This window comes from Argiope bruennichi, chromosome 11 (assembly GCF_947563725.1).
Source record: "Argiope bruennichi chromosome 11, qqArgBrue1.1, whole genome shotgun sequence".
NCBI lineage: Eukaryota > Metazoa > Arthropoda > Arachnida > Araneae > Araneidae > Argiope > Argiope bruennichi.
The window spans coordinates 6,896,871-6,911,933 of NC_079161.1; the positions used below are offsets into that span (position 1 = coordinate 6,896,871).

The following is a 15,063-nucleotide window of genomic DNA, read 5'->3' on the forward strand; positions in this document are numbered from 1 at the left end:
TTTGTGAGTGATACATGCATCAGAGAATGAATGGTTGTATGCCAGGAATTTGTTGAGTTGATATCAACAGAAATTGAGTTTCTCTTTATAAGAAGCTGACTTATTTACACTAGTGATTCTTCTATAAAAATTGAATGATTATAAATTCTTTGTTTACGTATTCTAATATTATTTATTTGTTTCATATTTATTACTTGTGAATTAGGAGAATTTGAAACGATAAAAAATTGTTGCTATATTTTCAGTGGCATATTATAAAAACTTAAATCTAATTTATGTTCATTTTACAATTTTATTTATTGAATAAAAGTGATATCCTTAAGTATAAATTATTAGAAAGCATTTATTTTACTATGGATTGAAATTATTTTTTAAATTCTATTCATTCAGATATAATACAAGCTATTTGAATTGTTCGAAAAGGAATTAATTTTAATATAGTATGACTGCTAACTCTGTATCTTAATTAGTTATTAAATTGTATTTGAATTAATCAGTTGAATTCTTGTATCTTCGTTATTACTTTTATAAATAATAATAACGAAGTATGCATTATAAATAGAATCACTTTTAGTAAAGATACTTATTACAATCCTTTCACAGATGGAGTTTTTTCTATAAAATAAAATCTCTATAAAATCTCTCTATATATAAGATCTCTATAAAATAAAAGTTTTTGTTTTTTGAAAACGTTGAATTTTTTATGTAATAATAAAAAGGATGGTATCCTATACGGTCTCCTACGTTTGATTGGAACCATTTTAATTTTAGAATCTAATTTAGTTTTGACCTGGTTTTCTTTTAGCTCAAAAGAAAACTTTTCTTTTGAGCTAAAAGAAAGGTAATTCTTTTTTAATATTTTTGAGAAAAATTTGTCCTTATCTCTTAAATACTTCTATTTTATTCTCCATTCCCCCCCCCTATTCTACATCTCAAGCTTTATTTACTACTCTCTTTCTATTACACATCTATAATGTAAATAACATTTGATTTATTATTAGCAAGAAAAATAGCAATGCTTGCACGTATTTTTGTTATACTAATTATTTCTGTAATGTATCTAACAATTTTCATGAAATGAATAAGGCTTCCAAAGAGAATTCGATTTCTGTTGTACGATTTGCAGAATGTGGATGCAGTGTTCCTAATGGCGTCGAATCTGCGGGTTATGCTTCCGAGTTGCTGATTGTGTGGTTGAACTCTTTGACACGAAAACTCGATAAATAAATTCTAAATCAGTGTCGGAAGAGTAACTTCTCTAAAATTTCCAAAACAATCTTAAAGGGTTAGAAATCAAAATTACAAATAAAGATTAGAAATCAGAACTAAGAGTACTTAAAGAGTTAGAAATCAAAATTACAAATCAAACTTATTTTGCAATCCGTTTTATCTTTACATTCAATAAAATAAAAAAGAATTGGAGCTTCTATGCTTTTAAATTATTTGGGTAGTTACTAAAATTAGTATACTGAAAATAAAAGTCGTAGCTTGTTTTAAAAATATTCTGTTCACTTATGAATCCAATCAAGAAATTATTTTTTTTTTAACATTTTTTTTTTCCATTTGGACAACAACAAAAAAAAAAATTCGCCAAATCTTGTCTTTAAATTATTTTAATAAAATAATCATTGTAAATTGTTACCAATAAGTTTTTTTTTCTTGAGTTATGCAACAACATATTTAATTATTTACTTTAAAAAGCGGAAGAAATTATTACTCTTACTGCTCTTATTACTATTAGAAATTATTACTATCTGCAGTTCTTTATTTTACAAGAATGATTCTATAAATCGCATTTTCTTGATAGCAGTTCCCAATTTTTTCATCCAAATGTATAATAGAATTGAAGTTTCAGTAATATTTAATAAATTATATATTAAATATTAAATTTAATATATATTATATATTAGAAGATTAATATTTAATAGAATTTAAATTTTATCCTACTTAAGTAATGATCCAAATTCGATAATTCTTCTCTGTAGATTTTATTCAAATTTATATGCAATTTAACCCATTTAAATTTTTTTTAAAGACACTATTATATTTGTAAGTGAAGGTAATATCGTATATTTGTAAGTAAAGTTATTTCTATTAATATTTGTAAGTAAAGATTTTTTCATTTTAATTGCTGTCGGTTTTCTAATTTTTAATTTATAACTCATTAATATAAATACTCGGGAATCTTGAAATCGATATTTCTCACCTACACAAAAAAGCGACATCACTCATAAGGAATTTTGAAAATTTAATTGAATGGGTCTATTAAATGTTAATTAAATTATGAAATTATTAAAAGAATACAAATCTCTAAATTGTAGTACATCTAAAAGTAAATGAAAAATCGGTTTCAGAGTTCCATTTAAAAAAAAAAAAAACGAAACACGTCACGTTAAATAAATGTTGCCGAAAGAAGAGCTCATGGTATGTATGGGCAGTGATGTGAAAGGGAAAAGCGTGAGTGCCAAACTTGTGTCGTCCTATGTGTTCGTCTCAACCTCCGGCTTGGCCGGGACAAATGTGCAATATTATTGGACGATTTCGTCCAATAGAATGGTATTTACTTATGTGACAAGCAGTTTCTTTCCGATTATTTATGTCTCTGAACTCAGATGAACAGGTGAATGCAGTGGCAGGATTCCTCGACGATGCACCCAAAAGTGAGTATCATCTCCCCTTTTTACTAAATACTTAGTTAAATGATTAATTATACATCTAAATATTTATTACGAATGTCTGTAAATAATGAGTCAGAAAGCAGTTCCTGAAGAAAGTTTAAAGTTGTTCGTTTGCGTTTATTCTGTGTTGCCATCACATGAGCAGACTCTTACAAATGTGGGCAAGGACAGAATATTAAGTATGACACTAGGAAACCCCTTGAAGAACAGCACAATTTCGATTTTTTGTGCCCATTTAAGCTCTATTTCACTTATCTCACAGACCAACGATGATGTGGAAAACGGCGAACAATGCCCGACGTTAAATGGATTGATTGAATTTCCACGCCAAACATTGTAAATGGGCCATGTTTTAATTCAAATTAGTATTATTTTCGTAATTAATAAAGTGAATTAGAATTAATTCAATATTATTTTCTCATACAAAGGAAAATGGCAAATATGAAATGGCGGAGTTTGTTTAATGAGCTCAGATTATAATAATTGTGATTATTAAACCATATTCGCTTATTTAAAAGAAGTTTGAGATTAATTGAAATAATAACACTATAAAACTGTAGAAATACATCGCCAAGTTCTTTTAACAGTGCAATTTATTTCACAAAGTATTTCATTCTTTGGAATCAAAAGCTTGCGACTATCACACGATTTAACATTCCTAATAAACATTTATTTTTGCTAATTAAAAATATTAATATAATTGAATACTTTTAACGAAAAATCTTAATATTTGTTTTGAAATATTCGTCCGAGTATCCTAACCTTTTGGAACAGTTAATTCTTTATTATAAGAATGATAAGAATTCTATTGCATGTTTTGGCAATTTGCGTATTTATATGAATCGTCTAAATAATAATTTCAAAAAAAAAAAATTACGAAAGACCTATTAACTAAAAAATAAAACTATTTATTCTTAATGCAAACCAATTAATAATTCATTACATAAGAATTTTCTAGAATATCTTCACAATTGTTGTTCCTTATATTTAACAATTTTTACGAATACTGCACATTTTAAAATTGCTAAAGAATATCAGAATATTTATTGTCTTTTATAAACATCCTGATAATTTCTTTATGAATATCACACTATTTTACTACAAATATGTTGATTTTTTTTTTGTTTCTTTCTACTCTTTAAAATGATAGTTGCGTTTTATATGTATAAGCAACTTCAAAATAAAGTTAAAACAAACCAGCTGGAGTAGTCTTCACAAAACTTTTTTGTATATTCTCTAATGAAAATGGTATTATGACTTCGAAATAATAGTTACGAAATATTGTTCTTTAACATGAATTGAACATCTTTTTTCTGAATCTCTTTTGTGATCCTTGGCGATTCAATCCTGGCACTAAGCAATAGATACGAAAACGAAAATCGAATTTTTGTTTCAAAAATGTTGTTTACGATCGATTCAAACCAGAATGACAGTTGTAGTCACAAAATCACGCCCCCCCATTTCATTTATTTAAATCTTTGTGTTTTGGAGTTATTGCGTTTACATCTTTGTGAAACTACAGATCGAAGGAAAATCAACCCATGGATGGATTTATTATCTAAATTTAATAGGTATCTGCCTTTTAGATGTTAAATCTGTGTACCACATTTTTTTCATCTAGCTTTCTTCGTTTTGCAGTTATTATTTTAGCTTATATTCGGACACCCGGTGAGACAGATTTTCTCCAATGGCTTTCGCTCAAAATTTGATAGAAATCTGAGAATTTAATATAAAGACCATTTCTCGAATTCCAACCCTCTAGTTAAAAATATTTTTATTATAGACAGACATGACACCAAAAATGTGTTTTTCGTACTTGGAGAGGTCACTATTCGTCCAAATCTCGAGTTCGAAGCGTTTGATGATTACAACGCTTTCTTTATACTTCATATATGAGAAAGTGAATACAGAATTGTCTTATTGATATCACTTAAGCTTACGAAGAACTGAGAGCTCATTCATTTTTTACAATTGTTTCTTTCGTATATTAAGTTTAATATTCTTTTGCGTATGTTAGAATATTTGAATACTATTCTTCGCGAATAACGCATTCTTTTTGGATCGTTTCACACTTTTGTAGGGTGAGTTTAAAGAAAAGTTTCTGATTATTTTGATAAGTAAAACGAAATGCTGGAATAATAGTTTTTTATTCTTTATATTCATTGTTTGCTAATGGATTCCGCCGCTCATGTATCTCATGAGTAAAACTGCACTATCAGTCCAAATGTTTTTAATGCAAATCATTCATTTATTTTCATTGCACGCATCAGAAAGTATCACTTTAAAAATCCTAAGTGTATTATTAAATTATTATGAAATGTTTGGATCCGTCCATCACTATCTCACTAAACAATTTCCTGTCTCTTTGTGGGGGGAAAAAAATACCATCCCTTAAACAAAATATTGATTTTTTTTCTTGCTATTCCGATAGATGGCGCTGATCATTGATCTGATGAAGAATTGTTTCATAGAACTTACAAATAGCAATAAGATAAAATGGAATACAATTTTGCACTTAAGCTTTACTTCGGGTGTGCCGTAATTTTATTAAATGACTGGTTATTAAAATCCAGGAATGCTCTGTACCTTCAAATGCACGTAAAAGAAACAAGATAAACATTAAACAGAGAAATAATAATACTGAAAGGAATAAGCGTTAGTTAGTGATGAAGAATTTTGATGAAACACAAGGTAACTGAATAGAATTTCGTCGAATTTTAGAGGTTTAAATAAGGTATCATTGAATGCATTATCTTTTCATAGAAACACATAAATGAAAATGCAATGTGAGTATACTTTAGGGCGCTATTTGGCCTAAAATGGATTGGAAAACACTAGCCCATTGAAAGACATATCAGTTGTCGGATGAAATCTGAAGAAAATGGGCCTTTTTTAGTACTAATACATTTTCTTACAGCGATATTGTATCTATCGCAGTCATCTTTTATTTAAAGTGCATTTTGTTTGGGCTTAGTGGACGACGACTCCACACAGGCAACCCTGCCTGTGAAACCAGACGACTGGGATAAAGAGGACCACATGCCCCGATTACGTCATGACGGCCATTCTGCTGCCAAACAGGACACGTCAGATGAAGAGTCTAAAGACGGTAAGATAACATTGAGTGTGCCATGTTGCATTGTCATGTAAAACGCTGAATATAATAATGCAGATAAAGATAATTTTATATTAGTATTATTTTCTTGTCCGCCCTCATCTCGGGGGTACCGGGAGTAAGAGGATGAGAAGTCGTCAGATTGTTAAACAGATCCACTCTTTTTCCTTAGGATATAGTTATGGTATAATGTTTATTAATCATCTGACAGGGGGCCCCGTGAAGGACGATTATCGTTCTGATTCGACTGGACATTGAGATATGGAAGAGAGCTTATTTTCACACGTTACAGAGTCACCACTTGATTATCTCTCTTTTTCAAATTTATTAAAAATCATTGCCGAAGATAGCAGTTAACGAACAGGAATGAAGAAAAATGCGACATAATACCCACTGCGAACGTATGGTGCTCAGATTTTTTCACAAGAGATGTTCCTTCATCAGCAATAGGAGTCATCAGCAATAGTTTCACAATAGGAGTTTTTTTTAAAAAAACATCCTTATTCTATTCTTATTATTCAAGCACAAAATATTTTGAATGCAAAATTTAAATTAATTTTTTAGAAATTAAACTGTCAGATCGTAGCCGGAAAGGTAGAACGATCATTACACCCTTCATGGATGTTATGTTGCTTCACCAACAGCTTTCAAATATGGAGAAACTGAGTGCAATAGATTTTTTGTAAAATTTTTCTTAAAACCTCTCCATTCTCAGAAGAACATCCGTTTTAGTCACTTTTTGTTGTTGAGCAGTTTTTCTTTTTAAAAATGATTCTGCTTATTTAAATAATGCAGAATTAAAAATCTACAGATATGAAATTGTTGAATAGTGTGACAAATTTGATTAAACTTGACTTTGGAATCGAGGTTCATAATGTTTCTGGGTTTTTTTGTTTTTTTTTCCTCTTAATTTTCTTTTCCTTGATCTCAAGTGATTCGAACCCGATCTGCACGCGTTTCATCATCTGCGATTGGCCACGACTGAGACGAAAGGAATATACATAAAGGTCGCAGATGTAGAAAGAAGGAAACGCGTACGGGATCGTGGCTGTTTTGAACTAACAAAATATGTTACATTAGTATGTATACTTATTGTTTTCCTTTGCTTTTCTTTCAAAATGGACTTGCTTTATTTTATTGATTGCACATTGCGTACGGGTCACGAGATTTCTAGTTTTTAGCAGGTCGAATGTTGCGGCCGGATCACAAGATATCTCGTTTTCATGTTTTTTTGGCTAAATCGACGCATAACCAATCAGAGGCATATACTTAACACATTAAGGACCGCAAAGAAATCTTTAAGACATACACCTGGGACACCTAGGAACGTGCAAGTTTACCCAAAAAGGTAAACTTGCACGTTCTAAAATCATCATAACTTTGTTATTTATTGAAGCAATAACAGACAGAACACGCAATACGAGAAAACTCGTGAGCGGTTCGTAACAGATGGGACGCGAAAAGCAAGAAAATTCGTGAGCGGTCCTTGGTGTATTAAAACAAGATACTGCTGCAAATCGTTCCGAAGACCATTGCACAACTTTGAAATAAATAATAGTTGAGTCTGTGAAATAAATAATAGTTAAAATGTAAAAAATCTTATGTATAAAATATGTAATAACATTTAAGAATACTTTATGTAAATATAATATCAAATGCAAATTAAAAATGTACATATATGCGTTCTATTGCTTGCCAAGCATGCTACTTGAACGCTTAAAAAGGTGCGGTCCCTGTGATCGCGCAGAGCGACGTTCGCAATGTGTTAATAAATAACTTTAAAGAAAAACCTATTCTCATATTTGAGTCACATTAACGACAATTCATTGTAAACTAACTCTGCTAGAAGTTGTCTTGGGCAACAGAAATTTTAGACAAATCAATTCAAAGTAGTTGGTGATATGCGAAAAAAATATTTGAGTTATAAATATGTGTATATGCTTGTATATATTAAAATATTTAGTTTTAATATATACGAGTATAGCAAATAAATCTGTCAATTAATATTTTCCTTTATTCAACCGCACATGACTACGGTAACGGTTGTCTTAAGAAATGTTAATTTTTTTTTTTTAAAAGCTTACTGGTAGTAAATTTGAAATGAATAAATAAAAATTCGAAAGGCATGCTTTTATTTGCATATTTTTAATTACGAAATTAAATATTCTAATTAGTATAAATAGCATTTTCAAAGTATATTTTTTTACTAATCAAAAATTCTGGAAATGAGTATCATAAAAAAAATCTTAATTAAAAAAAAATTTTTTTTTGGAACAATTGAAAATTAAATGACTGCTACGTGTTTTCTGATATATCCGTTTATAATTGGAAAAATGTATAGATAATGTTGTTGATTTGAATGTTCAGGTATCTGCCAAGCGATAATTTAACATTTTTTTAAAGATTTTATTTTCTCTAAAAATGTTTTTTTTTTTTAACAACAAAAAGAGAATTCAGTAAGAATAAACAAAATTGAGATTGTATAGATTTACACTGTAGACCACCCCTTGCTTGAACAAAATTTTTATACACTTTTAGGAAATTTATTCTACAGTGACAGGCATTTACAATTTTACTTTCCGATATTTATTTTAGGGAAAAAAAGAAAAAAGAGAGAAAAAAAACGATACTTTTTTTGACGGACTCTATCAATTGCTTTCCGCTTTAAATCGACTCATTATTTAAAATTCATTATTATAATTCTATAAAATTAATTATTACTCAGGTTCTGCCACTTTCTAATATTTTATCTAGAAAATAAGAATATTATTGGATTTTTACAAAAGAAACTAAAGAAGGAAAAAAAAAAAAAAAAAGGCTATTGTAATGGCTTAAGTTTAAAGTCTCGGCCTCAGAACCGGAGGGCCGAAAAACCGTCACATAAGCGGGTCTGGTGCACACTAAATGCGTCCAAACGTCCTCCCGCTGTGTGCTGTAGAAGCTTGGAGAGGGGAGTGCCAGCTCAGATGTCGTTCTCGTTATCTGACAGCGATTCAAAATGACGCAGTCCGTCCCAAAATAGCCTCAGTATTGCTTTAAAACGGGACGTGACTATAACGAAACTTGTTATCTACAAAAATATCAAATAATACCTCAAGTTAAAACATATTGTCGAAGAAATTTACTGAGGAAAAAAAGTGCCCCTTTTCCAACCAGCCTATCCATTTGAACTCCTTCATATGCTTGTCGTCGATGCACGAAAAATTATCTTCGACCGAGAAGCCACTCGCTGGATAAGCAAATATATAATGTAATCAGTCACAAAGAAAACGTGAAGACCGATGGGCGGTCACTCGAGAGGTTAATTTTGTATTAATCTTCAACGTCATAGCCTACTGTTTGTATTAACACGCCTATCTTTAATTCATTAAGCTCTGTCCTTCTAGGCAATCAGAACGATGACTGTCCCTGATTGGCCAGGAGATAAGTGTTTCGACAACTTTTCGATGGAAAAAAAGATGGAATTTTCTTCGAAACAGCGGAAGCAAGGAATTGATTTGAAAAATTCATGAATAATATCATCGCTTTAATGCCTCATAAGTTCCAGAAGACTTTTTCTCTTATTTAAACAAATATATAAAATCTCAAATGTCTTATAACATAATTATAGTTATTATAGTTTAGCATATACAGTAAAACCTGTTTTTATGCGATTTTATTTCAGGCGGTATATGAATTTCAACGTCGTTGGCACCACTGTCATGTTTTCCATCAGTGTACATATACATGTACACTTCAAGACGCTCTGTTCATTTGTTTTAAACAGTCGGCGGACAGTACACATTCAATTATTTTCGCTCGATGCTCTAGCAGCAGACGCTTCGCATTCCGAGTTTTATTCACGATTCACGTGATTAAGAATTCGCTTTATAGTGAAATGAAAGGAGAATAAATGAATAACTTTTGCTTCTATTTGTATAATTTTTATGATTTTTATTTTATTTTTAGACATAAATATACCCGTAAAATGAATAATTGTAGACAAAAAAAAAAAAAGTGAAAAGAAAGACGATTCCATTAGAAACAAAAATTGTAATATTAAACAGACTAGCAGTCCATCTGCGTTTTGGATTACAACGAGTAGCAGTGAATTATGTCATGGGCATTTTGAAAACTTCTCCATGTGTACAATGAGAAATGAAATGCTTTTAAAATGTTTCTATGTGTCATTTAATTATTTAGTTTATTTGGATGCACTTTCTCATTTCGTAAATAATTGACGCATTTTCGAAGTGCGACTTTTTTAGGCGCTCCTTGGCCGCCGCATTTTCTGTAGTAAGTTTTCCAAAATTGTTTATTATATGTAAGTATTTTTTATGTGTAAGTATTTTTTAAAATATGTAAGTAATTTTTAGTAAATTTCCGAATATTTTTTTTAAATCCTGTGCCGCATCATTGCAGGTTTTATTGTAGTTTTCAACCATTTTCAAGTTTGCTAAGCATCAAAAAGACCTGTTGTATTTCAAATTCGCTAAAAGCTGGTACCTTTGTCTTAGAATCAAAATTTTGTTTAATGAATGATTAAGTTCTGAAAATATTAAAGCAGTGCACAAATTCGCAAGGTTTCAACCCTTTTAACTCATAAGGAAACGAGTTTACAAACACGGAGACATGTTAAATCAAATGAATGCTTGTAAAAATGCGTTGAAAACCTTTTCTCCTCTTCCAGAGCTGGATGACTGCAAGACGACCCGCCGCAAGGCGATGGAGAACCACCGGCAGGACCCCGCGGCGGGTATCTACATCCCCGAATGCACGCCGGAAGGGAACTACGCTAGGGCGCAGTGTCACCGTTCACCCCAGTTCTGCTGGTGCGTTCACCCCAGAACGGGGCGCCCCATCAAGGGCACCACCACACAGGGATACAAGCCCGACTGCGAACAGGCCAGAAGAGGTGCCAAGAACTTCAAAGGTAAGTCCGCTTCATTTAAGTGGTTTTAAAAAAATATTTTTTAATCGAGCATTTTATCTGAAGAAAAATGATAATATTTAGACTTGATATGTCGGTTTTCGCATTCGTTTTTTAAAATTTTACTGTTTTTGTAGTAATTATATCGTGCACAGAATCTCAAATGGCTTGAGGCAAATAGAGGAATGAAAAATATTGCAATACGTACTTAAAAATTAATTACAGTCAAAGGAATTTGATATCAATGAGAAGATTTCTTTTTAATTTTTAAAATGGTGTAAAAAGAGACTTTGCAGTAAAATCTGAAGTGATTAAGGAATTATTTTATTACTCACCAGAAGTCTCAAGCTGAGTAAAATCCAAGGGTTCACCGATCTGTTAAATGAGCTATTCATGTCTGAAAAATTCGTAAAGCTAAAATGAATTCATTCGTAAAGCTAAATGAATGAATAAACGATAGAACATTAAGAATTCGAATTAGAAATCATTTTTCCAGCGCTTCCTTTGATCATCAACACATTCATATTACTAGAATTTGTAAAGTGAATTTCCCTATTCGAAATGACTATTTAAGAAGCAATTTCAGCGAAATAGATACATTCATACATAATAGTACATAGCTTTTCCACTTTCATTAGCTTCTTCAAAACTCCGAACTCTTGCAGCTTTCAGCGATTGGATGTTGGTAGGTGCATTAGTACAACGACTCGCTCCAAAATAATAATAGACCTGCAAAAACATTAATCTTATCGCATATCTTCTCCATCGGCTTTTAAAAGCGATTCCAGGCATTTCGACAGAAGCTTTTCGAAAGGTAAATTCATAATATTTAATACAAAATACTTTTGGGAACGATTACAATCTTCTTCAGAAAGGTCTGCATCCGCGTTATGTATATGCGTTTGTGTTAAATTAGATTTCCTTACATTTTTGAAAAAAAATCATTTTACTGACCATTTAAATTCAAACATTAAAATACTAACATAACATAAATAACTGCTGATCCAAATGGGGTTGTGTGTGTTTTTTCCAGTTTATCTCTGTAACATAATGGCTTCGTGTCACATAAAAATAATGTCTGAAAGGAGTGCCGCGGTAACCTGGTGTAAGGTTTCGGCTTTGGAATTGAAGGGTTTCAGGTTCGGGACCAGATTTCAAGGAAGACCATCGTGTAAGCGGGTCTGGTGCACGCTAAATCGATCGAGATCAAACATCCTCCTGCTGGTATGGTGTGGAAGTTTGGGGAGGAGGGTGCCAACTCAGGTGCCGACCTCGTCATTTGAACGTGGTTCACAATGACGAGGTCCGTCCTAAAATAGCTTTAGTGTTGCTTTAAAACGGGTTGTTAATATAACCAAACTCAAACCTATGCAAGGTTCAATGTGCCGCAAATATCTTTTAAAGGAATTTTAGTCGCTGGTGATCAACTTTTCGTTATTTTAAAATATTAAGAAATATGGTTAAACTCAAAGAAGTGCACATCAGTTCTTATTCGCAAAGGTCCCTTCGTGAGAGCATAAAGGGCTAGAACTCGTGCCCATGGCTCCCCCCACCCACTTCTTTCAAAAAGAATGTTAATTCTTTTTGTTTTCCAGAAATTGATGTTTCTGAAAAGGTGCTGATATTCGGGAATAATTCTGTATTGTTCTAATTTTTGGAATCTCTTGGATCCACATTTTACAAACATATAGGTTAAATTGAATAAATTTCAGCATTAGTTAATTTTTTCTTTCACCGTTTTTTCGAAAAAGGGTTATATATGCACCAGTCGCTGGTAGACCGCTTGCCAGTGAAGTGAGCTGACTGCTAATATGATTTGAATATCTTATGTGTCACTTGATAATCATGCCTCTCTAATAGAGTGTGATTTAAAAATCAGTTTGCCGTCTTTACCTTTAATTCATGTTTTTGCATTGGCTCTTTTCATTGTGGGCATAAACTTCCCTTAGCTTGATAAGAAAATGAGCAAGCCTCAATAAGTGAATTAGAGCGGAAGAAATACAGTCACTCAAAAAAAAGTATTGGGATACTTGTCTTGAGTAACTGTAAAGATATTTATAAAACTATTTATCAAATTAAAATAAAAACAAAATGAATCAAGAAATATTTTAACATTTGGTGAACAGTTTGTAAGGAAAATTTTATTGGTATTTTAGAATTATAATTTGATCTAGCTTTTCAAATATGACTCAAAGGCAAATAGATGTCAAAAAAAGTATTGGGACATTTTTGATATCAGAAATTCAACAAATATATAGTGCATCAATAGAATAGAATTGAATTTACTATCACTTTTTTAGACTACAATTTTAAACATAAAATTTTCAATAGATGAGATTAGTTATAGAAAAAATGGCGAGAAACAAAGATACATTGGTTGATTTGTGAAATTTTATAATAAATAATTGGAAAAATGGAAAATCAGTTCACTGTATAGGACATATCTTGAAATTGAGTAAGTCTTCTGCTTTTAACATTATTCACAGATTCAAGAAAACAAAGTGTTCGAAACAAGCAAAGATCAGAGGGATCGGGAACATTTAATGAACGTGAAGAGAGGTGGATTGTGAAACAAATTCACTTTAATTAAAAAAATAGAGCAGTAAAACTGACTCTGCAATGTAAAAGTAAGTTCGCAAAATTTGTAAACCCTGAAATTGTCAGAAATGTTTTTAAAAAATATAAATATCAGGGAAGAGTACCTCCAAGAAGCCCTACATCAACAAAGCAAGTCGACAAGTTAGACTGGCACAGAATTAGCAGGCGTTAGCAGGAAGGCAATTGCCCCCCTGTCGGCACCCGCTTCACTCCCCGTCGGCGAGAGATTGAGAATTTCGTCGACAAAAATCTTCACCACTTCAGTATTGCTGTAAAGAGCTGTACATTCTCGATTATAATAATTTAAAAACTACCTTAAAGTGAATATGTTGTAAACGAAATATTCAAGTAACGTTTAAAGCAGTTTGATTATTTTTGGCAAAATAATCGTTTGGGTGGCAGGTCAATAAGGTGCCGCATTTTGCGGACGATTTTTGATCGGCTGACTATGAAAGCAATTCAATGGATGTCGAAGATGTTAAATTCGCAGATTTTAAGGCTTTTGATTAAAAAAATCGTTCATCAAGCTCATAATCTACATTACTTTTGGCAGTATATCCGACAATTTCTGGACGGCCAACTATGAACTAAATGTGATGGGAGTCCGCAGATTTTTAGACATCTGATTTAAATATCCTTCATTCAGTTTATAATTTGTACCATGTTTTGCATTATAACCGTTAAGGTGACAGGTGAATGAGATACCGCAATTTGCCAAAAAAATTTTATCGGTCGACTGACAACTGAATGGACTGAATGCCGACTATGTTAAGTCCACGGATTTTTAGATTTAAATGTCGTTCATTCAGCTTATAATTTGCGTTACATTTAGCAGAATAATCAATAAGCTGACAAATGAATAAGATGTTCGCATTTTTGCTGACAGTCTTTCGGCTAAGTTGTTATCATTGGTGAGGAGAAAAAATTGTTTTCTTCGAGTATTTCGATTACCTGCAAGTGGAATGAGGGAAATATACACTTTGATATTAATACAAGCACTTAAATATAAGGAAGGTTGTCTTCGTTTAAGCTATTGACTTAGTTTTAAGTATTGCTAAATCACTACCTTAAGACCAATGAAAACATTAAAAAAGACACTTTAAAATAAAAGAAGTATTTTAAAAATTTCTGCTAGAGAAGTACAAAGGGCGAAAAATGCCAAAATTTTTGTTAATTTCTAATTAATTGAACAGTTAATTAATGTTCGCCTTTTGAAAATTTGGAAGAATTCGGACTAGTTCCTTAGAAGTAGATGCGGAACGTGTGTGAATATGTACATGCATACATAGTCACAAAGATTTTTATTTGAGTTAAGATGAATGGAAATAAGTATACCTATCTAGTTTTTTTATAAGCATTTAAATATTTTCGAGGAAACGGGTAACGTTGCATCTGGCAGGAATGAGAATTGGCATGTGAGGAAAAAGAGAAAACGTTACAGTATGTCAAGAACAATATCGATTACCCCCTTAAAAACATAATTTTATAATTTAAATTCAATACTACTTACCGTCGGTTACAACAACAAAAATATTTTGCACATTATTCTTATTTCCGAAAATAGCTTCAAAATTGGTTATAAAAATTATTATTAGATTTTTGATAAGCTTTAAGTTAATTTTCATTGATATGTTTCGTTCTAGTGATTATTAATTTATAAAGACATTAAATATAAAGTCAATTTTCTCAAATACATGTTATTCTATTCTTTAATAACTGATTTGCCCTTTCTTTGATAAATTCTTTGATTGAATGCAGCAAAA

At 31.4% G+C, this 15,063-nt stretch overlaps 1 protein-coding gene across 4 annotated transcripts in view; it reads left to right on the forward strand.

Moving 5' to 3' along the window:
- LOC129957516 (SPARC-related modular calcium-binding protein 1-like) overlaps nucleotides 1-15,063 on the forward strand; it is a 192,656-nt gene that overhangs the window by 138,277 nt on the left and 39,316 nt on the right. For 3 of the 4 annotated variants that reach the window (XM_056069850.1, XM_056069852.1, XM_056069853.1), the window contains 3 exons: nucleotides 2,580-2,660; nucleotides 5,653-5,787; nucleotides 10,463-10,705. In XM_056069850.1, coding sequence (XP_055925825.1) covers nucleotides 2,580-2,660; nucleotides 5,653-5,787; nucleotides 10,463-10,705 — 459 coding nt within the window. The remainder of the gene's footprint in view (nucleotides 1-2,579; nucleotides 2,661-5,652; nucleotides 5,788-10,462; nucleotides 10,706-15,063) is intronic. The other variant, XM_056069851.1, reaches the window with a different exon arrangement.